The sequence below is a fragment of the Agelaius tricolor genome, unplaced genomic scaffold (assembly GCF_023055355.1).
Source record: "Agelaius tricolor isolate 1412-34295 unplaced genomic scaffold, bAgeTri1.0.p SCAF_12, whole genome shotgun sequence".
In the NCBI taxonomy this organism is placed as follows: Eukaryota; Metazoa; Chordata; class Aves; order Passeriformes; family Icteridae; genus Agelaius; species Agelaius tricolor.
This window is the reverse complement of record NW_027269272.1, coordinates 21,796,350-21,822,706: the sequence shown is the minus strand read 5'-3', so window position 1 is coordinate 21,822,706 and position 26,357 is coordinate 21,796,350. Positions and strand designations below refer to the sequence as shown.

The following is a 26,357-nucleotide window of genomic DNA, read 5'->3' as shown; positions in this document are numbered from 1 at the left end:
CATTAGATGACTCTAAAATTTAGGAGCAGTCACTCCTACAGGCCATTGCATCCCATCTGTGCCTGAAGTGCTTCATATGTTTTAGTGTTCAGCTTCCTTCCCTAGAATGTGATATGGTTTGGAGATGTTGGATGGCTTCTCCATCACAGAGGGTGATGGAGTTTCCTTTTGTGCTGTCAGTCAAAGCTGAAATTCAGTTTGCAGTGACAAGGAGCAGGGTCCTGCTGAGCTCCTCTCAAGAGTTTGACCATGGGGGCAAATGGGCTAATTAACAGTTCAGTGTCAGATTTTAATATGTAATAAGGAAGGAATGAAATTATTTTTTTCTTTTCCAAGCAGTAAACTCTGATTGCAAACATCTGTCTGATGTTTGGGGGGTTCGTTTTACTGACTGCTCCATGTGATGTTCCCAGAGTTAATGGGTGAATCAGTCAGCAGTTGAGAGAACTATTTCCATTTTATCTAGACACTTTCTTTTAGCTGTGAGGCTCCATTTCCAGAAGCACAGTGGTTATGGCACTTGCTTTATTGTACTTGTACTCAGTGCCTCAAAATGGAACTTGCATGTTCAGGGCTGGATTTCAGAGTGGAAACCATAAGCTTCTTGCTTGTATAACCACATTCCAAGGTTAGTCTGAATAGCTGAGATAATGAATTTGGTCTTTGTGCATTCTTAAATAGATAGATAGTTTTTCACATATGTGACTTTTCTTTTTTTTTTTGCTACAATTGGACGCTTTCCTTGGGAGCTGCCTAATTCCAGGCTACACAGTTTCTGCTTTGTTCCCTGCTCCTATGTCTTTGACAAGAATAACTTAAACAGAGTTCAATATAGGAATTGTGGGCTGCTAAAGAACATATTGTGTTACTGCTTAATGCTGTATAAGTTGATCAGTGGGTAATATAAAGTCTATGTTCTAGCTGTTTTATGATGAAAATATTATTTCAGCAGAATATATGGTAAAGTCATTGAACAATGATCTTACTCTCAAAATGATGGCACAAGGCATTTTCCATATACCAGAAATTAGTGGAGCTGCTCATTTTGTTATTGCAGGCTTCAAAAGTAAAGCTATTTTTAACCTTTTCTAAGCCATTATGCTGTTTTTTTAACTGAAAAAACTGATATCTTATTACTCTCTTTCTGTTAGGACCAGCAGAGGTTCCCATGATGTCACCCAATGGATCCATTCCCCCTATTCATGTGCCTCCTGGTTATATCTCGCAGGTATGCTTCTTTAAGAATTAAAACTTTTATTAACAAAATAATAAGAATTTTAAAATGCAAAAGCATTAGTCCACGTAGAGAAGTCTATTTGGCTAAAGTTTAATTTAGAAGTTTTAATGGAAATGGTAATAGACATCTTCATGCTTCGTGCACTAGACTGATAGTCACCCACATTTGCACAAGTGACCAGGGATGTGCACCTTCACACCCTGGTATTTGGAGTAGATTTGGGGTTTGGGCACCTGCAAAAGCTCTGCACACAGACTGAGCCTATAAATGCAGCTTGGATTGTTTGTGAAAGGGGGAGAAGTCCTTGTGTAGAAGTCAGAAGGGGTAGGAGACCATGGAAGTGAGAGAAGAAGCTACTGTAGCTATAAAATATGCAGTTGATCCTCAGTATCTTCCCAGCAGAAATCCTGCAGCATACCAAGAACTGGGGTTTTGGTGTGTTTTCAAGAATAAATGTGATTTAACTATCTATTTATGGAAAAATGGAAAAGGTTTCGCAAAGCTGTTGGGTTTTGGAGATGGTGAGCAAAAACTACTGCTCTTCTGTGTAAATAAACCCAGATTACCAGTCTGTTCCTTCCATCTTCTGCAAAGCTTGGACTCTTTCTGAGGTAAGGAAAAGAACCCAAAAAAACAAAACAAAAGATTGATATAAGGCATAACAGCTGTGATCAATACAATAAATCAAATCATGTCACCATTTTCTTGAGACCTGGACCAAAAGCTTCCTTAAAAGTACACAAAGTATTTCAGATATCCTTGATGAATAGCATAAGAACTTTTGGTAGATAGAGTTTGGCATCTTGTTAAGCAGAAAATGGATGATGTCCTGGAGTCTCTTCCCCTCCCCAGGAAACATGTGAGCTTGTGTAATTCTGAAAAATTGTGGATGGCGTCATACTTAAATCCCACAAAATACTGCAATCACTCTGTGGTATTTTGACTTCTGAACAGAGTGAAAACATGCTTCAAGTAAGAGGGAATTTGTTAGCCTAGGAGAGATGGCAGGATGTCAGGGTGGTCCTCCTGCTCCTCAGCCCTCCCAAGGGGGGTGGTTGGAGTTTTGAGACAGCATTTGCTGCTTAATGCTCCTCATGGGCTCACCTAATTTAATAGACTGGCCCATATCATGCAGAGGTTTATCTAAAGATTTATTCTTCCTTTGAAATAACTTTTAACACCTTTTTAATATTAAAATGTTTATACCTCTCCACCTCTGTGCTGAGATAAATGGTTGGGTATAATTGGAATGCTTTCCAAACCAGAGGGGTGAAAGTCTTCCAGCTGTATCTCTGTCTGAGCCCAGTTCTTCTGTGAAGCTTTTTGTGGGGCACCATAATAATTCCACTAAAGAAGCCTTTAAGTAGTTTCTTAACCAGAAAAAAATCCAACCAAAAACCCTTTTCTGAAGTAGTTTTTCCAGGGAGCTGGAAATATGTTGTAAAGTTATAGGGGGAAACTCTGTATTCTGCACTTTTCTGCAGCGGAATGTGTGTTCTGTTCTGTGGTGAGTCTCTTGCCTTTCAGACTGCTTCATATTAAATAGGAGTTGAAAGTCTGCAGTAATGAAACTAGCTCTTTGTTGTAATAAATGTCTCTGCCTTATTTGCTCTTGCTTTTTTCTATTGCTTCAGAGTTAAACCCAGTCTTTTATGATAAACAATTAGAACACAACTTAAATTTAACACATCAAGGGAAAGGCCATAAAGCAAATTAATGCACTCTGGGATATGAATCAAAATATATTTGATTTTTTGTTTGATTTGTCCCCAAAGTGTACATCTAAGAGTCAGGCAGACAGCAATGCCCCTGCAGAGAAGCAACAGTGCCTATTAAAAAAAGGCATGAAATCTTATTTCCATTTTGTTTTGCCAAGCCTGTGTGAGCTGTGTTAGCCCTGAATATTACATGAGTTATCGAAAGATTGCAACCCTGGATTAATGTGGTGCTTCATCATCTCTTTGGAAGAATTGGCAGGAGGATGTGAGCCCTGCAAGGTCAGCCCCACTGGAAGCAGCACAAACACAGACTCTCTTTCTAGACTTCAAGGACCACGTTAATAATTGTGACTAGAAGCTGGGTCTGTTGATGTTAAGGAGATGTTCCCAATGATGAGGCTTAGCCAGGGCAGGAAATGATCCAGGAAAATAATAGAAAACAAATACATACCACCAGTTCAAATCTTTGCTATGGTTTTGCTCTCAAAAGACCAGCTCTTGAAGGAGCCAGTATTTTGCATTATCTTTACGGCAGACAAACCCCTGTGCACCTCTGGCTATGAGCTATCAGATCAGGGTTCATGTCCCTGCAATTCTTTGTGGGCTAAGGGTTAGTTAAATATAGACCAGAGGAGAAGTTCCTTGCTGTGCTCCTGGTGGACAATATCTCTGCTGTAAAAGTTGGTTCTGGAGGGTGACATAGCAGAGAAATCTGCATTAAACGTGTGTGATGTCAACTTTTTTGGCTTCAAATTTAAATGAGATTAAGGATTTGGAGGCTAAGGTGTTAAATCTGGGGACATCCTCATGGGTTGTTGTTCCTGCTTTTCAGTATGTATCTGGGAGACTAGGAGGAAGATTTGAAGTGCTCTGATCAGTAGAACCAGAAAAATGAAAACATCAAAAAGCAGGATCATTAATGTGTTTGTTTAGTCCTACTGGCTGAGGACTGCTCTCTCTGAAATAAATCTGGAGCAATTCTTCTTCAATTTGAGAAGTTACTTGTCTGTAGTTGGACAAAAAATTTGGCATGAAACTCCACTTTTGAATTTATTTGCAGGTTTGTTAATATGAGCTCTCTGCCACAGATATTTTAAGACTAAAGGACAAATTTACTGGTTGGAACCATGAGGTGCACATTGTTGAAGAGCCTCCTTTGGCCATGGGGTTTCTATGGTCTGAAGTTTTCCATTTGAGCCATGGTCCTGCAGTTCACTATTCCTGCATCAAGCACATGGCATTTGACAGAACTAAAGCATAACTTCTGGAAAGAGCAATGTCTTTAAATGACATTTAAAATGGTAGAAAAGTTATCCCATCCTTGAGAATCAGAATTTTGGTCCTGGGTGGATCCTGTCCCCTAGGAGAGGTGTTCTTCTCCAAAATCATGTTTGGCTAGCATCAGGTTTTAGTGACAATCTCCTTGTTTTTGTGTGGCTTACTGCTCACAGAGCTGCTCTGGGTGTTCTGTAGACTGCAGCCAATCCTTTAACAGGGTGATCCTCATTAAAGCTTTGAACAGAAGGAAGGTTGTGCAGATCTCATGTGGAGCAAGCCATGAAGTGATGATCCTTTTGAGTTCATGGGCTCTGGTCCTGAAGAACTGTATCATTCTAGATTTGAATTACCCCAACATGCTTGCCAGCATTCTAGATGTTTATCTATAGTCTATTTTCCACGTTGAAGGTATAGATTTAATTTGGTGTTTGATTTAATACTGATGGATTCTAAAGATAGTGATGCAAACTTGCCACGACTGGCGTGAACTCGGATTGGCATCTTTAAGAAATTAAATGAATAAATAAAATGTTGACATCCAAGTGCCTCGTGGATGAGCTCATTCTGTACTGGTTTTGGGTACAGATTGATTTATGAATGAAGTTTCAAATTAGTTTATGAAATTTCTGAAGTATTGGTTGTGGTCCACCCAGTGGCCATGCTCCAGATGTCTTTGCTGAATCTAACATATTAAATTTAAGTTGAAATAAGGGCTGTTTGGAGGTTTTTTTGAAAGTGGAAATTACTTGCATATTACCATATAAACTCATAAAGGTGTGTTACAGAATGAGGGTGGTTGTTTCTTTAACTGGATCTCACAAAATACAGATACAATTTACTTGTGCACAATTAACATGCCCTTTTCCTTAGAGTGTAATATTAAATTTCAGTGGAGAAAAATGAGACAACATGGAGCAGTGTGATGTACTTTGAATACATGAATTATCTCTAGTTACTACAGTGATACCTGCACTGGAAAACAAGTAATATTTAAAATGGCATTCCCCAAATGTGGCAACCAATGGGGGAGGCAGTTTTATTGTGTATGAGTAATGTTAACCCAGACTGCCCTGAAAGATCATCACCTACCTCATGTAGCAATTAAGCTCCCTAAAATATGGGAAAAAACCCACACAGAACTATGCTATAATAGTATTGTTATTGAGGTGGCATGCCACTTACACCAGCAAGCACAAAAAATACCAGCAAAAAACAATTTACCTACTAACTGCCTGAAAAAAACCCCACAAAATAATGGAAGTTTATCTCTAGGTGCAAAATGACCAGAGATATTTGTTTTCTCTAAATATAAAGTGCTAAGATTAGTAATAGCAATTATTTTTAATATTCCCATTGCATCTAGAGACTTCAACAGGGATTAGGATTTTGTTGATTCTTGGCACTAAAATAGAGACAGTTTAGCAGTTTCCAGATGAATTTATGATCTTTGTGACAAATGGTTTTAAGCAGATACAAAGAATTGCAGATTTCTTCTTAAAATAGCAAAGCTGAACCTCTTTGCTAAGTTATGTTTTTTTCATTAATGGATCAAAACTGATTTTATCTATCTTTGATGAACTGAATGTTGTCTCCCAGAATGGCACTACTACAATCTACTCACTGCAGGTTTTACAGATATCTCCAGTCTTTATAGCTACCTAATGCATATAAAACATAACTCAGATTACCAACTTTGATTTGTTAAGGACAGAATAGTGTATTTAAAGATTGTGTGTGCAGCTTCAGAAATGTACATGTATATCAATAATTCCTAGTTTAGAGAGAAAATGCCCTGTAGGATTGGGAAATAAAGTGGGTTTTGCAAGGTCCCATGTGTTTTTGTGTTCATTTGTAATGTATGCACGTGGAATAACAAGAATGCTGTCAGCGTTCATGGCCTGGGAGGAAACAAATAAAAGATATTAGTGTTTTGGCTTTTCAACTGAAGTAATTTGGAAGGCTGGCTGATCCTTTGAGTTGGAATAGTTGGTGGTTGTAGGTTCCTCCCAGCTGAAATTTTCCATTCTATCCCCTCATCTCTGGCTTCTCTCAGTCCTGTTGATATTTTATAGCTTCATCTAGCAAGGTAATTTCATCAAAAAGGTCTTTGACAGGACTCTGAGCTTTCCTCCCTGCTTTATAGATGATAGTTCAGGAAGCTGAATCCTAATAATTTAAAATACGGTTTACATTATGTGCTGCTCAGTGTACAAGCTTTCTGTCTAAATCTGTTCCTTAATATATTCATCTTTCACCACAGCACAAAAGGCACATGTAGCTGGTCTAGATGCTGAGATAAGAGCTTGGAGTTGGCTTTGAGGCTTGGACTAGTTAAAGCCATGATGAAAACCTCTCACATCAGATGTAGGAACTTGCTCTCTCAATTAAGTTACAGCATAATCTGAGTCTGGAGTTAAATCCAGCATTTCTGTGCACAGTCCTTGATCAGTAGTTCTGTTTTTCAAATATGTGCTAAACGGGAAAGGATTTCTCTCTTTTTCAGGTTTCTGAGTGCAGGTTGGAGACCTGGCAGCAGGATAAGAGATGCTGTGGAGCAGAACCCAGTAGCAGAGATAGAAAACCTGAAAATGGAGCAGTTGAAAGGATGTGATAGTCTAAATCTCTGAGATTCAGCTGTCTTCTGAGGACTCTGTAAAGTCTTTGAAATTTAAAGCTGGCAGCTGACAAATTGCTTGTGGAAGTCGTAAATTCTGAGGGTAGAATCAAGTATGTTAAGCCAAACAATTACTATTTTGGTTACTCAGCAAGCAACGCATTTTTACTGTGAAATATTACAAGTGACTGAATTAACTTTCTATAGAAAATTGTCTTGTGTAGAGGCCAGCCAAGCCACAGAAATTGTGTGTGCATGGTCACATCCCATAGCTAACAGGCATGAATGCCCAGAACCTGAGGGCACACATGGCCTGGGGCAGGAATTGGGTCAGCCACTCCTGGGTGGATTTTCCCCTGTGATTCCTTGCTCAGCTGGTGCCTGAGGCAGGAGCTGCTGTTTGCTGGAGCAGTTTTTCTGCTCAGGGCTGTGCTCATTGCCCCAGGGCAGGGCTGGTGCTGTGTGGCACAAACAGCAACCTGCCTGTGCCATTCCTCTGCTCCAGGGCACAGATTTGTCTTTGTGGCTTAGAGTAAAGACACTGGGATGTGATGGGAGCCTCTGGAGTGTGGGCAATCCACAGCAGAGTCTCTTCTGCTGGTGCTGTACAAATATGGGAATCAGCTGAGAGTGGCAGCATCCTGCAGCAGGTGCCTCTGGTGCACGTTCACGTACCTCATACACCATATTCATCACAGGTACTGCTCCATCTGTGTGCCAGCAGTCAGTTTGGAGAGAATGAGGTCCTCAACAACCTGTTTGTTTTATGAAATTAAATGATGCTTCCTTCATGCTTTTCCACCTCGCGCATGCCAGCATCCACAGTCAAATGGTTCTTACGTGGTTGTATTTTTTAATTTAAGAAATGGCAGAAGTTTTTTGGATGAGCTTCAAGAAAAGCTTGGTTCCTAAGTCTGGATTGAAATTTGGCTGGTTGACTGTTCTCCAGAAATACAACTCTGGAAAAATTATAACCTGAAAAACATTTTTCAGCCTAAGCACATTTCCACCTTCCTACATCTGTTTTTACATGCTTTGCCTGTGGTGGCCAAGTTATGCATATCCCAGAGCTGATTTGTGTGGATCTATAGACCAGCTCTGTAACAGAAACAAACCCCCTGCCCTGTGTATTTGTCCTGAGCAGCTACCTGTTATGAACAGAGCAGCTCCTTTGCAAATGTAGGCCAGCAGAGCAGGTTCCTGCAGAGTACATGTCTCTGTGCACACACACAGCCTCTCCATGGCAGCAGTGCTGCCAGCTGCTTTCCAAAGTGTTACTAACTCCATTCTCAGGGCGCTGTCAAAATCCGTGGTAGAAATGTTATGGGCAGAATGTAAGGTCAGTCCCAAAGAGAATGCTTATTTTGGTGCTTTGTGTTCCTTTTTCAATTGTTTTCCTCCCTAAATGCAGGTTATTTATTCTGTCCCTTAACCCACATAGTTATCAGTAGCAGCAGTTCAGCTCCCAGTGATTAGTGTGGATATCTGAGTCTCCAGGAAAAGCCACATCACCGCCGCGGTTATTTCTGCCGATATTAATTTTAGAATTGTGTTTATTGGTGAAGCTAAACCCCATGCCCAACTGTTTTGCAGTGGGAGGACAAGCTGTAAACAGTGCTGTTTCAGAGGTGTGCCTGGTTCACATGCTGCCTAACGTGCTCCTTTCTCTGCAGGTGATAGAAGACAGCACGGGCGTCCGCAGGGTGGTGGTGACGCCGCAGTCCCCGGAGTGTTTCCCTCCCAGCTACCCCTCGGCCATCTCGCCAACCCATCACCTGCCCCCCTACCTGGCACACCATCCCCACTTCATCCACAACTCCCACACAGCCTTCTACCCTCCTGTCACTGGACCTGGGGACATGCCACCGCAGTTTTTCCCGCAGCATCATCTTCCCCCAACAATATATGGAGAGCAAGGTGAGCTGGGAGGAAGGCGCTGGGAATGGCCTTTCACACCTGTGTTCAGCAAGGTGTAAGGACTGGGGGAACCAAGAGTAGGAATGAGGTGGAGAACTTAGAGAGTGGCTTTGTTACATGGATGGAGCCTCCTTTAATATCCTGAGTGAGGGGCTTTAGCTCTGAGTATCTGTTTTTAAAGACAAAACTGTTTTGGGCATGATATTTTCAAGGTTCGCACTCAAAGTGAAGCACAAAAAGGAGGATTGAATTGTAGAAAAAATCAGGAAATACTGTGATCCCTGCAAGCTGATCTGCCTTAGGTTAAGAAAGAGTCATCCATGGAGGGGGAAGTGAAGTGGGGATTGTATTTAACGAAGTGTATCCAAAGAATGTACATGATATTTATGGTAATTCTCAAACTTTTTTTGAGATAGTTTTAATTCCCAAAGCTTCTGCTTCATGTTGCACTTCTCTCCTTAGGCAGCACAACTGACATGATTGTTAAGTCTATTTATACTGGGAAGTTAAATTGCATGTAATCCAGGGTTGGCAGCTTGGAACCAGCACATCTCAGCTCGTTCTGTCCAGTCAGGCCCTGAGGAAGAAAATGCTAAATTGCTCTAAGCTTATGAAGACTTTTTCCAAAAGATCAGTCCTGTCTAGATTTTTGCTTGTAATCTGTCCCTGAAACACAAAAACTGAAAAGGAAGGGAAAAACATCACCCTAGTAGCGGTATTTTGGAAACTCATCCAGAGTAAAATTCTGTCATCAAAAGAGCACAGTTAATACAAAACCATTGCAAAAAAGGGTTTTCTTTTAAAAACCTCCAGGAACATCTGGAGTAATTTCATTTGGAGATAACCAGAAATTTGGTTTTCTGGGGGAAAAAAACCCCTCAGTTGTTTTGTTGTTCTGAGTTAACGTGGGTGAACCGTTGCATTTCAGAAATCATACCACTATATGGGATGTCCAGCTACATCACCAGGGAAGACCAGTACAGCAAACCACAGCACAAAAAACTCAAAGACAGGCAGATTGACCGCCAGAACCGCCTGAACAGCCCTCCCTCCTCCATCTACAAGAGCCATATAGGCAGCTGCACCACGGTGTACAATGGCTATGCCAAGAGCCACAACGGGGCCAGCAGCGGCGGCGGGGGAGCCCCGGCCCTGAAGAAACCGGAGCGCAGAGCAAGGAGCAGCCCAAAGTCAAATGAGCAAGACCCACATGGTAAAAAAGAGAGCTTTATTTATTTATTTTTAACTCCTTTTTTATTGCACCTTTCCGGCTTGTGACCTCCTCTGTGTGGATCCAGTGGCCGTGCCAAGAAACACTCCCACCCACGCGTTAATACGGTGTGAACTTCAATCCCAGCGCTGGGCTTGCTGGGCTGTGTTTGTTTTGTAAGGTGAGCCCAGTGCCTCCCCATATTTTGTGACTGCTCCCTTGGTAGATGCAGCATCGTTCTCTTTTTATCTGCTGGAACCAGAAATGTGTTTTAAGGGTGAGGTCTCGGTTAAATTTTGCTTTTGCGGAGAGGCATCTTGGCACTTCACAAAAATCTTCATGGACAATTAAGCTATAACCAAAATCTGACTACTAGGAACCACTCTTTTGCATATCCTAGGTTAACCTAGTAAAGTTATTAGAAAAGGTTTTTTTTAATGTGAAAATTCAGTGAAAGTAAGATTAGTTGAAAACAGAACTGAGAAGAAATTTCTTAATGTTAGCCATTGTAAATAGCCAAATAAATCTGGCTACTTTTGAAATCATTTTCTTCAGCATTTTCAGAGATTTGCCATTCAAAAATTTAAAACTTTAGATGAACAACTCAGTGCTCTAGTGTAATCAAATCTCATTTATCACAAGCCATTCTGCACACAGTTCTACCTAAATTTATTTTGGTAACTTGTTATAATCTCTTATACCTACCTGCCTTTCTCCTCTCTGCTTGTCTCTTTGCTGACTGCTGCAGCAGCTGCCTGAACAAACTTTGATGTAGTAACCAAAGCAGCATGTCCAGGATATTCATAATGTAGCACACTGTGAAATATCTTGAGTTAATTTATGCATAAAACACAGGTTTTCCATTATCTATCTCTAGTGTATATTTATATGCCTCTTATTTTACATGTGAGACATAACTGAAAGAAATAGTTATGAAAATTAACTGCATCAATAGCCAAAAAATGCTGCTGGCATGGTAAGGAATGAGGATTTGCAAATGTGCTTTAGAATTAGCAAGGAGCTGTATTTGGGAATGCTGTAATCCAAGAAAATGAATCACTGCATTAGACTTTCTAGTTATTTCTTGCCAATCAGCTTATGCAAACTTTAGTATTTTTATTTATGTTTAGGTGTTTATTTGAGGTGGAATACATGAGGTGTTTGAAAGCTTAGATGTAAAAGACCTGGAAAAAAGTATAGTCTTACAGTATTGGTTCAGTGGGTACTGAGTCAGCCTGGCTGATCACTTCTGAAATAATCTAGAAATCATTTAAAAGCATCTTATCTAAGGGTTTCCTGCAACCCTTGTGTTTGTCTAATTTGTTGCTTTGGACTGGTCTGCTGTGCTGCAGCTGAAGAGCACGAGGCCTTTAAAATGCCAAGAAAATCAGTGGAGTCAAGGCTACAGCACATCCAGTCCTGTCAGCCAGAGAGTGCCTTCAGACTGGGGACAGCAAGGGATGGAGTGCTTCCCCAGCTCTGGAAAAGCCCCTAACAGCAGGCTGGGCACATAAGCATCCCTTGTCCCACCCTCCTGCCCTTTAAAATTAGGTTCTGCATCTGCACCCAGAAGTGGCAGCCCTGGAGTTGCATCAGCTGCTCTGCAGCAAGTCCATGGCCAGAGCAGGAATGGGAGAATTGTTTTCATATTAAAAGGAAAAAAAAAAAAAGATACACTGGGCTCAAATGTGAGGTTTTTGACATCAGTGTATTATTATAGTCATACATGTAAACTTACATTCAGATTTCTGCAGAAAGGTCAGAGAGGTTTCTTAAAGGCTCTCATGAAGCAGCTCCCTAAAATAAGATAAGTTCCCACTTGGTATTTACAAGGTTCTAATAATATCTGTTGCTTTATATTTTCCTTCTCTGTTTCTTCTTTAATTATTTGGGGATTTATTGATGAATACCTGACTAACCTGGCCACACAGGTAATTAGGGTGAGAGTTAACAGCAGTCTGGGCACAGTTGCTAATTGAATAGCCAGAAAAAATGAATGTGTCAGAAGCAACAAGTAGCAAAGGGGTTTAAACTTGCAGGTTTTGTGGATGTGTATCTGTTCAGCCTGCTAATAGTTAAAAACTTGATGGTGCTGTGTGGCTGCTTCCAACATTGCAGAATAGCCTGGAAAACCTATTTTTAGATACATAAATATATAAAAATGTGTATATATATGTATAAAACTTGTGGATAAATCTTTATTTAGAAAACCACTTAACCAAAAAACTCCATAGGAGGGGAGTAGAAATGTATGAATTTTCAGTAAAACTTGGAATAAGGTGAAGGAGAGCTGGAGCTCAGGGCTTTGTTTGCGTGGATTTTTGGGTTGGGATTGTGATGTGCTTGATGGCCTGTCATTTCCTATCTGGCTGTGGGGTGTGTGTGCTCCTGCAGTGGAGCTGGCTTCTTTGGGGTGTTTGGATGATGGAGCAGTGCTGGGATCCAGCTGCTGGCAAGGGAGGGGGCTTTAGGAGCCCCAGACACAGCTGGAGCAGGCGCTTGCACAGGCTCAGCTCTGGTTGCTGCAGAGAACAGCCTGTGTCAGTACACAGTGCTGCAGCCTGACAATGATTGCTGTCCTTAGGGATTGGGCTGCCTGAAACAAAATTTAGGAGCTGCCTGAGTGCTGGAAGTGTGGGTGGGAGCTCGCCACCTCTCCCTGCAGTCCCAGCTGCTCCTGGGCTGATGCTCAGAGAGGCAATTGGAGTGTCTGCTTTAATCAGCAGGGAGAGATGGTGCCCACAGGGGATTTGTGACAGGGAAATGGGAGTTTCTGTTCTTGGATCTGCTGCTCCTGTGCTGAAGGTGATGCTTGTCCTGCTCCTTGCTTTTTGGTAGTGATTTCTCTGAGGGGTGTGTTCCTCCTTCCTTAGCACACCCGCTCTGCTGGGGCAGGAGCAATAAAGGGGATGGAACACTTGCCTTACCAACACAGAATGAGAGGGTTGAGCCTGGGGAAGGGGGAGACCTTAGACCCCCTAAAGAGGTTACAAGAGAGCTGGAGAGGGGCTTTTGACAAGGGCATGGAGTGACAAGACATGGCAAATGGCTTTAAACTGAAAGAGGGAAGGGTTAGATGGGATTTTGGGAAGGAATTCTTCCCTGTGAGGGTGGGGAGGCCCTGGAATAGGGGGCCCAGAGAAGCTGTGGCTGCCCCATCCCTGGGAGTGTCCAAAGCCAGGTTCGATGGGGCTGGGAGCAGCCTGGGATGGTGGAAGGTGACCCTGTCCATGGCAGGGGGTGGAACAAGAGCATCTTTAAGGTCCATCCCAAACCATTGGGATCATGTCAATTGTATTGAAGAAAATGTCCAGCATACAGTGCCAGGCCATCTCAACCATTTTCCCTGAAAAATCACAGTATGTGTCGTATTTAATTTAAAACTTTTAAAAAATCTTTTTTCTGTCCAAATTTATTCTCCCATGGAAAATTCTGCCATATATCAATAACTTCCAGCTTCCTTCCAATATTAAAAGAAGGAAGGGTTCCCCAAAAATCTGCTTCACCACTGGTAGAAGAAATGGGGTTATAGAACATCAATTCTGAATGCAATCAGTATTGAAATTAAGTACTGAATTACTCTGGATTATTGTTAAATTATTGTTCAGTCACCTCTCCAGTTGTGGATACAGCCTATGCACCTCAGTACTCTGTACAAGATGATGGTACATTAAAAATAAGTTTTTGTTTCTATAATGCACCCTTATCCCAGGGTGGTTCTGTAACAGCAGCATCCTCTTTTTACTAGGAAATGTATGGTTTTAGATTGGGGATATAAGTGCAATTCTGACCTTTTCCATTGACTGCATCATGCTGTGTTGGGTGGTGCACTTGTAAATAAAGATTTCTAGTTATGTTGGAAATAGGCTGTTTTAAGGCAAAAAAGAAAGGAAACTGATTGCTTATAATTGACTGAAAATTAAGCAATTCTTCTGTTTCTTGTAGGATGATGGATGGTATTTTGTACAGGTAGAGGGCTTGGAGATATGATACTGGGATTCTGATTTAAAATCCATATTGGAGCTTTTCCACAGAGCTGTTTAAAAACTGAATGGGACAGGAGGGAGCAGGGTTGGGTTTTTTGTGGTTTTTTGTTTTTTTTTTTTAGTAAAGGAGCCTTGCCATGTAAAAAGAGCTGTAAGCGGAAATCCTGTCCCATTCATGCTGTCCTTTATGAATTTCAGTCTGAGTCACTTCCTTCTCGTGCACTCAGTGGCTCCCTTCTTGGCCATGCAGTGATCTGGTAGTTCAAGAAGTTCTGTGTGTGGCTGCAAGTACTGTGGGAACATAAGCAGTTTTGAGCATTCTGACAATGCTTTTGCCTATTTCCTTATAAAGCATCTTTTTTTTTTTTTTTTCTCTGTTCAAATGAGATAAAATCTTTTTTTTTTTTTTAAAATCCTTTTTGAAGTTTGAAGAGCTTGAGGCAGCTGAAAGTAAACCACTTGAAGTGGGTAAAAGTGGGAAGTGGGCAATGGATTGTTGTGTGCATCCTGTGCAGGAGCTGGGTGGGAGCTGGGTGCCAGGACAAACTGACCAGCCTGGGCAGGGAGCTGCCTCCAGGCTGCTGTGTGCCACTGTGGAAGTGTTCCTAAGCAAGGATTTGTCCTCATTTGAGAAGATCTGGCTTCAGATCAGCCCTTCTAGCCCAGGAGCGTGATGAAGATGATGCTGAGGAAGGAGCCTGCAAGCTTGAACACGTCCCACATGCTGCTCCTGGCCCCTCCAGCAGCACCCAGACCTGGCAGGCACCAGGGAGGGTCAAGTCCTGCCCAGTCCTTTGGTGCCCTCTCTCTGCCCTGTTGTCTGTGAACTCATCTCACTCAGTTTTGAAAAGCACATTTGCTTTCCCAGTGGGGAACACTGAGTTTGGTGTGCACTTCACTGCTCTGTGGCATTGATGTGCTTTACATGTGGAGAAGGGAGGAAAAAGCATGAGAATCAATTGATAGTTCAAAGAGCTGCTGCAGACTATTGACAGATCATAAACTTCCACTGTGTACAAGCCTCAGAGGTGTTGCTTTCCTCTTGTGGAAAGAGGAAAGCAACACCTTTCCTCCTGATTTTGTGCACTGAAGCAGTCTCCAGCTACTCTGAAAGGTGAAAACCACGGCTTCAAATTCCTGCTGCTCCAAGTTTCTCAGGAGATGTGGGTGGGTAGCTCTGTGTGCTCATTTCTTTGAGGGCAATGCATTGGGAATACACAGAAAATGGGCTTGGCAAGAGCACTTCCTGACAATGGTGGTTTTAATTTGAAAACATTTTGAAGTAAGTACTTAACTTGGCAAAGCAGGTGTTGTGAGGTGAAGAAGTACCCTCAGGTATCCCTGAATGTGGAGGGATGTGCTCTGCAAGAGTGGGTGAGGGATGAAAAGCCAGAGCTGAGGCGTTCTTGGTACAGCCCCATCCTGTTGTCTCTCAATCTCCCATGTAACATTTAAGTATACTTAGGAAAAAGTGTGGTTTTTTTCCTATTTTTTTTTAACTGTATCAAGTTGTTGTTTTAATCCAGAGCCTGTGAATTAAAGGTAAATTGTAGGAGCTGTGATTCAGTGCAGACAGGAACAAGGCGAAGTTCCTCTTCTTACTCATTCTAGATCCTGTCAATTCTTTTCTATTTTGGTCCTGAATCCATTTTGCTTATTGAGTCATACATTTATCTGTGCTTGTATATCCTCTAGATTTAAAAGCTTAGAAGAGTAGTTTGATCACTTTTGGTCCATGTAAGCAAAAAGGCTGAGAAACCCTGGCATTACATGTAAATTTTATTTTCTTTTAGCTGGGAACTGATGATTTGGTACATGCTAATAGCCATTTGTTATACCAGTATAGAAATATTCTGCAGACAACATTTATGATAAATGTTTTTTCTGCTGCTACACAAAACATCCCTATGTTAAATGCAGCTTCTCTTCTCTGGTGTCCCTAAATGTACCTGCTTCTATAAAATAAGGAGTTTCAATAAGATTGTCTCCTGAAAACAATCTGTCAAAACTGACACCGTGTTTTTATTAATAGCACTGAAAAAAAACACACAGAAGAGTAAAATACATCTGTCAGGTTGAGTGAATTTTAGTATTATACCAAATAATGCAACATGAAACATAATATTTAGTAGAACCAGAGACGTGTGGAATCTTGAGAGGATAGATCAGCATCAAACATGAACTCTAAATGGTGTTACTGTTCCTACTGCATTTTTTTAAGTTTTAGCCATTAATACTACTTGTCTGAATTCTTCAGACTTATATCTCATTAGAAATAGATTTTGTGTGCTGTTTTCCTGTAAGTTTTAATGCATGAGAGGAAATAGGATGCATTAATTAGGGCACAGTCTGAACTTGAGAAACCAGTGTTCATTTGTGACACCCAGAATTTCCAATGTGATATTCTCGTGCCTTGACCTTATCTCCCACATCATGGCTGAGCTTGTGCTTTTGTTTGTTTCTATTTGGAAATATGCCTGCTTCTTCAACAGTCTTTATCTTTGGTATTTTCTCTAAAATAATGGGCTGTGAAGTGCTTGTTCAGGCAGTAAACAAAGTGATTATGAGTGTCAGATACACCATGGTGTACCAGCTTGAGCTCCATTAGCTGGGCCACACAGATTCTCACCAAATAATATTTTTGCCTAATAGTCACATGAAGTAACCACTTAAGTGAGCTTTATATAGACTGATGGCTGTATTAGAAACATATTGCAGGGTTCAGGTAGAGTACATTCCCAAGTTCTCTGTGCCTGCAAGAATTTATCCAGATCAGGCTTAATTTGTGACTTTTCTTCAGCAGAAAGAATGGCTGAAATGTTTATCCAGCATCACTGAAATACACTCTGTTGAGGGAGAGAAACAAATCTGTTTCCTCTGCTGTCTTGAAGCTTAACTTAAATCATGGGGGCTTTGATGGAGAAGGGTAAAAGCTAAATATCACAGATGGTGCTGGAAAGCAAGTCCATGCCCAGTGCCCTCCCTGCCTCTGCCATAGCTTTGCCCAGTTCCAAACCCAGCAGTGTTCTGCTTTGAGCTGCCTGGGGGTTCTTCCTTCTCAGGCATTGTTGACCAACTCTTTCCCAGAAGTTGCCTGTGTGCAGATAATTTCCAGGAATTTGCCAGCCTGTGAAATCTTGCCTGCATTTGACCTGTCACAAACAGGGAGGTATTCTCCTGCTGTATCCATCCTGCAGGAACAAACCCAAAGTTTATGGGAAGCCTGAATGCCATGGCAGTCCTCCCTTCTTTCACAGCACAGAGCTCTGCAAGCTGGGAAGGGCTGACACAGGGTGGGAGGAGATACACTCTATTTTTATGCACTTATCTTGAAAGACTAAAGAACCAGCTTCATAACTTTGGCACCAGAAGTTGTAGATAAGGGATTCTCTTCATCAGCTAAATGGGAGCATCTCCTAATTTAATTGCACAATATTCTCCCATCTTCAGTGTCAGCTGTTTTTAAAGGCGAATGGAAATGCCTCAAACTTGGTTTTGTTCAGACTTCTTGCACCTGAAAATGCAAAAGAACACCAGGGCAGTGTGGATACAAATGATCCAGCATGGTTATGAGGTGCTCTGAGAGCTGGTGGTCTGGGCATCCATGGCTCTGAGCCATCCATGGGGCAGAATGGGTCACCACAGTTCTGGTTACACTTTTCAGTCTCATCACAGCAGCTTTGACAAAATAAATCTCATTAGAAGCTCCCTAATCTTCCTAAGTGTGCCAGCTACAGGAAACACAGCTCAAAGTCCACTGAGGAACATGTAGGGCATATCTAGTAAAGAGTGAGGGAATCTGGCTCCAGGGCTCGTGTTTGACCTTATTAGGGCTCATAAACCCTTTTGGCAGTGGCTGGTGTTTTACCTCAAAGCTGTTTTTCCCAATCCTGATCAGTTTCTGTAGACTCTCGTATTTTTATTCCCATCTGCTTTATCCCTCCCTTGCCTCGTTTTGCCAGCAGGATCTCCTTGGCAGGGCGAGCTGGCTAAACTGTCTGCTCCATCATTTATCAGGAAGTCAGTGCTGAATGATGTAAGGCACAACCTCTTCCCCCAGAGGATCTTCATATTATCTCAGGAATTTGCAGCTTCTGCTGCAACTGACAGTCAAATACAGAAGACTGTAATCTGAACCTTTTTCCTAGGAGTTTACATAATTTATGGATACCCACCCAACAGAAAAAAAAAAAAAATTGTACAAAGTACATTTTCATCCTGCTTAAATGCTCACTGATTAAATGCCTGTGATGGGGAGAAGAGTTACACCAAGATCTGAGAGCTTCAGAGCAAGATAAGCAGTGTATCCTCACCAGTTAGGAGGAGATAACATGGACCACCGACAAAGGAAGGGAACTGTGTTTCCCTTATTTGGCAATATCTGGGACATGGAGCCAAAAGGGAGAGGGTATTTATAGGGAAGAGGTAGAACATTTCCTCCCTCCAGACTATAAAAAACAAAACGTGTTTAAGTCTAATGATTTAATGAACAACACTTATTTGTATAGCCAGATGTTCTGAACAATGTCTGTCTGTGTTTCCAGCTGGATTTGCAAAGGTGGTGAAATGAAATTTCATGTCCCCCTGAAGTTAATGGGATTTATTTACTGAAGTCTCTTAGGCTGTGCTTCAAACCCCATCGGTTCCTCCTCCTTTTCTGAGGAAGGGTGGAATTTGATTTCTGAAGTTTTTGTGACCTTCAGTATATTTGCTTTTAAGGGGAGGAGGAATCTTAGTGCAGGGTGATGCTTTGAGTGTTGCAGTTAACAGAAAGTTTAAACTGTTCTAAAATGAAGGAGCCATTTCAGTTTTCTCCAAGGTTTCTTATAAAAGATGTTGTCCTGAAGCTTGAGTTTGGTTTTGGTGTTGTTTTTTTGTTTTGTTTTTCTTTTCCCCTCTAAGGAGCTGTGCTTAGAAGCAGCTGCTTTGATTTACTGCGATTCATGTGACTTGTCCCTGAATTTCATCTCAGCAATGAAATCCAGAATGAGCTGAAATTCCTGTAGCTTTGTTGAATCCTCCCCAGCAAGCAGTAATCAGGTGGATGTTTCTGTGAAATATTTTAAATATTTGGAAGGCTACTTAGTGGTGCAACTGGTTGTGCCAATATCCAAGATCACATTTTGGCCTTGTCCCACATAGGACTGCTAATTGCCCATGCACTTCTTTCAGCTCACTAGTAGGAAGTTGGTACAGACATTATAGATCAGGTTTTTTAAACATTCTTGAACTCATTCTTCCCATCTCAGGCATGAGAGGGCACAGATAAGATTACATCAGCCTTTTTGACTTCTGCATTTTATAAATTTAGCCCCCGGTCTTTATTAAACGTTCTGTTTAATATCCTTCTAGCTCATATAGTCATAGTTCATCCTTCAGACATGACTGCAAAACAATTTAGGCTGGGATTGCTTGAGTCAGTTGATTGTCATCTGTCATGAGGAAGATAATTTATTTCTGTTCTGCTGTCAATCTGGAGGTGTTTGGGTTGATTTAAAGAAGGGAGGGGAAGCTCTTTGCCTTCCCCCATCTCTGAGCTGTGGTGCCTGGGCTGAGTGGAAAGAAAGAGATGTTATTTGGTTTCTGGGATTACTGTGAGCTCTTCCACCACTCATTGCAATTTCATTGTACCATACTTTTCACCTGGAAAAAAAGGTCAGTAATTTACATTGGTGACAGAAGAGCTTAGATTGGGGTTCATTTAAAGAATGTTCCAACTGCAGCACCTCAGTAGGTTGCCACTGAAAAATCCCAGTGCAGGCTTCATGAAAAATCTTTGCCTTTCTAGCACCATGATTTGGAATGGTTCTATTAAAAAAAAAAAAAGCCCAAACTTTTTCTTTTTTTCCTGTGGAATCTAACATCTTTTAAAGATGCGTAAGTAGTGCATAGAAATAAAATTTCTGTTTTAATGTAAATGCTTAGACAAAAATCAAGAACAGTAAAAGATTACACACTTTCTACTTTTATCCAGTTTTAGGGCAAATTTTCCCTGCTTACTTTCTCAGAGGATGAATAGCTTGCTTTGCTCTGACTCTGTTCCTGAGACTGAAATAGTGGTTATTGCTCAAACCCAGCATCCCAAAGCACTTCGGGATCCCAAAGCCCAGCATCCCAAAGACCACATGAAATCTAAAGAAGGCATTTCTTCTTTGATTCAAGCAAGGTTGAGGATTTGTGACTGAGGGCAAAATTTGGCCTGCAGTTATTTTCTTAAATTTTTTTTAGTTCATGTTGGGTTCTGCTGTGCCTCTGCACTGGGGAAGTGCTCTGCTGCCTTCCTATTGTTGTAGCAAACTCAGTGGCTTTATGAGGTTCACTGCCAAGGAAGTTGTTAATTTTGGCTGAGGAGCTCTGTTTAATCCCCAGCAAGTTTGGAACTCCTATGGAGTCTGTTTTGGCTGTGCTGTGTGATTGTTTTTCTGTGCAAATATGCAGTTCTGCAGGTTATTTTGCTAGTTTTGTGTTTGATCAGGAAAATGCTCTTATTGTGTAATGGGCAGATTAGCAAAGGGTTTTATGGCCAGAATTGCCTATGGTCATATTTTTGAACATCAAGAAGAAGTAGGTTTTGTTTTGTGTTCAATACTGGTGCCATTGTCCCCCTAGACTGGGGATGGTATTTCAGAGAAAAATATTTCCTCACTGGCATGGAGCAGCAGACGCAGGATTTTAAAAGGACTTTAAAATGGCTCACTGGAGACTTGTCACTCTGTGTTCATTAGGGACTGTGCTCTCCATCTCAGTTCTTGGAGGGGGCAGGGCTCAGCTCTGCCCCAGCAGGGACACTCAGCAGTGACAAAGCCACACCTGTGGTGGGATGCAGAGGAGCTCTCAGTGCCTCAGCTGGGAAGAGGAGACCAATCCTTGGTGCTGTCAGACTTGTGCTTTTTGTCAGTGCAAGGAGGAGTTGTGAGCCTCCTCTGCTGTGTGTTCATGATGCTCAGGCTCCTGCTTTGCCTGGCTGTGACAGGTGCCAGGGCTGAAGGGAACCTTTTGGAGGGGAAATCTCTCTGTAAATGCCAGGTGCTGTAATTTCATGGCTGGTGTCAGACAGCCTTTTGAGCCAGTTTCACATTTTAAGAAGCATGGGAATCTCAGCCATGCTGCTGACCATCCCCTGCTCCTGTTTGAACTGAGGAAGCCTGTGGAGTTTTTCTGGCCTTGTCACCTGGGGCAGCCTGGGGTGCTGCTGGCAGCAGGGTGCAGCTCTGCAGAAGTTACAGCCCTTCCTGAGTGACCACTGGGTTTCTCAGCCTGGAGAACAACCCTTTAGTGTGGCAAAGGCTGGACTGGCAGTCACAGGGAATGAGGAGAAATGAGAGGGACAAACCATGAAGCAGCACAGGAATAAATGGAAGGAATTAAGCACAAGGAAATTCCATGCATCCCAACTATTGTACAAAACTCTGAGGAGTGCGAAGAGCATCATTGTTCCTGGGAAAAGGTTGTAGTGGCCAAGTATAAGTGAGAACAAAACATCACCCTTCTACCTGGAAAGTGGGAGTCAGGAGCTCCAGGAAAGTTTTAGGAGGGACTTTCAGTCTCTTTGTCAAATACTTGACCAAAAGTTGGAGGGATGGGCACTGCTTGGTTTATCTGCAAAGCTTTTATTGTCTTCCCAACCCCACATAGGGTGCCAGCTGCTTTAACAGCATAGCAAAAGGGAAGCTGCTGAAACTAAAAAGAAAAAAATATTTTGACAGAGAAAATAAGCTAAAGCAGGTCGAAATGATGAAAAGAGAGCGCTCCAAGAGGAGGTCCTGTGTGTAAGTGGTTTGTTGTTCCAGCAGATTCAGCTTGGGCTGCCTCTGTTTCTGTGGGTTATGTCATTGTTTGGTTTGGTGTTCCTTCAAGCCCAGCCAGCTGCAGCCATCCCCAGTGCCCTGCCTGTGTTATCTGCTTTGGGAGATGTACAAAGCGCTCGCTCACCATGGCACATGGACGTGATGGACATGGGGGGCTGCTGTATTTTACTAAGAAAGCCTTTTCTGCCTTCTAATGGACCAACTGCCTGTTCACAGTAGGAATTCACTCAGATCTCCAGCCAGTAAAGTAGGAGTTGTTTTTGCTGTCTTCCAGCAGTAGCAGCGAAGAAGCAGAGAAAAACAAACGCAACGTGTCACTTACCCTCCATTTGTCCCTTGCATCCAGCCTTTTATTTCCCTTGCTGCTTGCTACTGATCTTATTTTCCTTCCTCCATCCCAATGAAAAACAGATCCAAACAATAAGGGGGGGGCAGGGAGGATCAGATGCCCTTACATTTATTTTTAAAATGCTTTTTAGCCCAGGTGACTTCACTATGTACATCTGAATGCTCCCACATCTGATCCTGATCCATGTGATAGGAAGTGCCTTTGGTTAGAGAAGGATGAGCTGTGGATTTGCACTCCAGGTATTTTGGAATATCCTGTCCCGTGGACAATAGGATACTGAAGCAGTCCAGGTGAAACTAGCAGTTCAATAGATATGGACTGTGGCCAGGACATCTCTCAAGTGTGGGATTAAATTCCTGCCTAAATCACAGAGGCAAAGCACTTCAGTCATCCTTTGATTTATTGAATCAGTGAATCAGGATGACTAGAGATTTGATTTTTTCTGATTTTAGATCTGAAAATGTGCCTTCTTGTTGTTGTGTGGGGGTTTTTGCCCTTTTTTGGTTTTTTTTTCTTTCTTTCTTTCTTTTTTTTTTTTTTTTTTTTTGCTTTGTATATATAGTTTGGGCTTTAAGGATAAATAATGAAGGATAAGCTCCTAGACATTAATAAATGTATGTTAGCAGGAGAAATCAGATAGCAACAGTGGGAAGTCACTTAGAAATGGGAAAGTTGTGATACACTCATGCATGGCAATTTTTAAAGAATTAGAACACGGTTTAACAATTGTATCTAAAGTTGGATAACATCAATCTCTCTACCTTTGTCTGGGGAGCCATAGTTGTGTATTATCATTGATGTTTTTTATTAGCTTTCATGTAATGAACAGAAATTTGAAATATTTAACATTTAGAAATCTCATCCAGGCTTAATTAATAATCTTCCTTGGTGTATTATAGTTCACATTGACTGTTTTGAATAGAATTTTTTTTTGTTTTTTTCACAAGTTTTTTACTCTGAAGGGCTCCCTGTTCTGTCCAGCTGGGAAGAGTTTTTTAAAGCCCTGTGTGCTCAGTGTGACACTGGATTTGCCCTTCCCATGTCACATCTGCAGCCTGGCTGTTCATCCCTGACCCTGCCCTGTCCTGGGCTGCCTCCCTGACAGACTGGAGAGCTGCACCAAACTGGATTAGGCAGGAATTTGTCCTAGCTCTAATTTTATTCAATATTTTCATTAAGGGCTTGAAGGATGGAATAAGGATTGAGGCTTATTAAATTAGAGTCCATATCAGGCTCTGATGGGGTTGAGAGTGCTTGATGGGTCAGGGAATGATGACCAGACAGGAGGAGAGCTCTGTAATGGCCTTCAAAGAAAAAGTTTGATCAAGGCAAGAGCCATCTACTGCACTGCAGCTAGTTGTTCTCAGACCTGCTGGTTTTTTTAATTAGGTGGTTTAGGTATTTTAATTTTTAATTATTTTTTTTTAATTCTGGAAGGAATAGGAGATTACAAACCACAATAATCAAGTTATTCTGTAGACAAAGAGAAGAGTAAACTTCTAAGCAAGCTCTGTAAATGGGTCCTTAGTTCTGGTGCTGCCAGGACCTCAGCTGGGCAGGGATGTGCCACATCCTCCGAAGGATGGAAACTAATTTAAAAAAACAGGGGACAGCAGCAGGTGGGGTCTCTTATGGACAGGTATGGAGAAATGAGCTTGTTTTGTTAAAGGAAGAAATTCCTGCAAGTATGTAAAAGGTGGCAGCAAAGGAAGGGGTGATGAGCTCTCCTGGGGCAGATGTGCAGGAAAGAAGGAATAAGTTTCAGATGCAGCAGGGAGAGCTGAGATAATCTTCCCTGAGATGAGGAGTTAGATGCTGTGGTAGTTCTCCTATCTGAGAAGTTTGGAGATGACCGTGATCATGGGGCAGGAGGTCATTTATTTAATTTATTTAATTCTCATCTCAGAGAAGTGGTTTGGGTGTAGATGATCATGCCTCAGTGTAGGAGGATGGACTCTGTGGCTGTGTCACATCCCCTCTGCTCCTGTGACTCAGCTGCTGCGTGACATCTGCAGCGTTAGGTTTGTTCTTGTGCAAAGGAGCTTATTAACTTCCATTTCTGCAATTCCCTGAAAGTCTGGATGTGTTCTTCTTGGTGTCTTAAGCTTTGACACGGGCAGGCAGCTCACAGAGGAGCTGGGCTGTGTTTGAAGAGCTCATTTTCTCGGGGGCTGTAGGTTGTGCTGTACGTGACTGATGAAAGATCCTTCCCGGCGCTGAAGCCGGTCACAGCCCCGATAAATCTGGAACAAATTCTGAGAAAGCATGTCATGTTATGACTGGCATATCTGTGAGCATGGAGCTCTGCTTGAGAATTAGACTCAGAGTTTGCAAAGTGCTGGTGCTGATGTCATTCCCTTGGAATGGAAAGGCTGTTGAAACAGTAAATACTTTCTGTGGCCAGAAGCTAAGTCTTGAGCTGGACCTTTTCCTCTCTTCGAAGGAAAGAATGCAGAACAAACCTAAAATGTGTATTTGCAATGGGAAAATCTTAATTAGTTTAGAGCTTTTAGCTATTTCAAACCATTTACATACACAGCTGCTGTTCATGCAAACATGTAAACTATTGATGGAAACTTCAAACTTACCTTGAACTGACTTTTTCCCCCTGTTTTTTTAAAGCTGGGCTTGGTGTTTAAAAGTATGGTTGGAAAGGTCTGAAAATTATATTTGTGCTGTACGTGCAGAAAGGAACATAGACACAGACTAACAGAAGCATAGAATAAAAGGCTTTAGTTCAGCAAGGCTTGACACTGAAACCCTGTTAGCACCAAACAGCTGCTGAGAAAGTGTTTAGATTTTAGGGGCATTTACTCCTGGTTGTATCTATAGAGTTTTGTTTATGATTCAAAACTCTGAAAAAAAGAGAGGAACTTGATGTGGTCCAGGTCTTTCAGCTGGCTTTTCTGCAATAAAAGATTAGTCTGAAACACTGGATCCAAAGAACCCACAGCCTGGGAATTAGAACCTAATGCTGGGAGTGCTATAATGTCTCTCAGACAGTGAGATTAGCAGGGTAACTCAGATTTTTTTGTACTGTCCCTCAGAGGACCCCGTGGAGCACTCACAAGGAGTTCATCCCCACCCCCAGCTTCCTCCTAGGAGGAAGAGTTTTGCCATGACAGATGTGGGGAACAGATGTTGAGAGGAAAAGCTAAAATGGGACAATGACCTGAAGTGTTGGTTGGGCTCTTCTTGACGTGGCTGAGCTCCTGTTCCCTGTGGCAAGGGAGGAAAGCAGCTCCTGCTGCCAGCCCCAGCCTTTGGGGGTTGCCATACAGATTTTCTGTCTGCCTGTCAGATACTCACTGCTCAATCAGCTGAGGAAGAGGAAGGGACAAAGACTGAAATGCAAATCCACTGTCTGTTATTCAGGGACAATGAGTCCCAGGTAGGTGAGTCATGCTCAGCCACCCACCACCTTTCCTGAGCAGTTCTAGGTAATTTTTTTGAACCTGACTCGCCTGTTTTACATCAAGACTTGCCCGTTTCTTGCTGCTGTTCTTGCCCACTTTTCCACCACTGCATCTGGGATGTCCAGCAGATGCTCCTTGTCCCTAAATGCTCCAGTGAGCTAATTTAGAATATAGTCCTTGGTGGCTGCTGAGTGACAACAGAGAGCCACGAGGAAAGGCTTTCCAGCAGCTCTGTGTTATCAGATAGAACATATCAGATGGTTTCTTTCCTTCTCTATTGTCTTCTATTTCAGAAGGCTTTCTGCTCTTTGCTGGCTTGGAAGGAAGATGTTGAGCTTGATAGTCAGAGATTGGCAGGTCAGAGCAACTTCCCTACTGAGGAAGGGATTTGGGAGAGGTTTCTCCTCTCCTTAGCTTAGTCTAGCTCAGGAGACTGTGAATAATCATGTTTATTACAGAAAGGAACTCAGCCATCCATAGAAGCCTGAGATTTTTTTTTTTTTAATGGCTCTTGAAATGGGAAGCTAAGTGTTTGAAATACTGTAAATACTGTAATTCTTGATAACAACTCCTGAGGTCCCCTTTCAACCTGTGCTGTTCTCTGATGCTGTTACAGACATCACTTGTGGATGTTTATTGCTTTCTGCCTGTAGTATTTGCTTTATTTTCACGTTATTTGTTATATGTATCCCATTCCCTCTCCCCAAAGTCTTTGAAGAATTGTCTTCTTCCACCTCCAGCTTATCTGTATAAACACTTGGTGACATGAATGTCCATACTGACCTCAAAAATGTCCATATTCCCTCATAAATGTCCACATATCT

At 42.0% G+C, this 26,357-nt stretch overlaps 1 protein-coding gene across 1 annotated transcript in view; it reads left to right on the top strand.

Moving 5' to 3' along the window:
• FNDC3B (fibronectin type III domain containing 3B) overlaps positions 1-26,357 on the top strand; it is a 186,073-nt gene that overhangs the window by 90,326 nt on the left and 69,390 nt on the right. Inside the window, exons 4-6 of the mRNA XM_071438067.1 lie at positions 1,152-1,228; positions 8,521-8,764; positions 9,693-9,977. Coding sequence (XP_071294168.1) covers positions 1,152-1,228; positions 8,521-8,764; positions 9,693-9,977 — 606 coding nt within the window. The remainder of the gene's footprint in view (positions 1-1,151; positions 1,229-8,520; positions 8,765-9,692; positions 9,978-26,357) is intronic.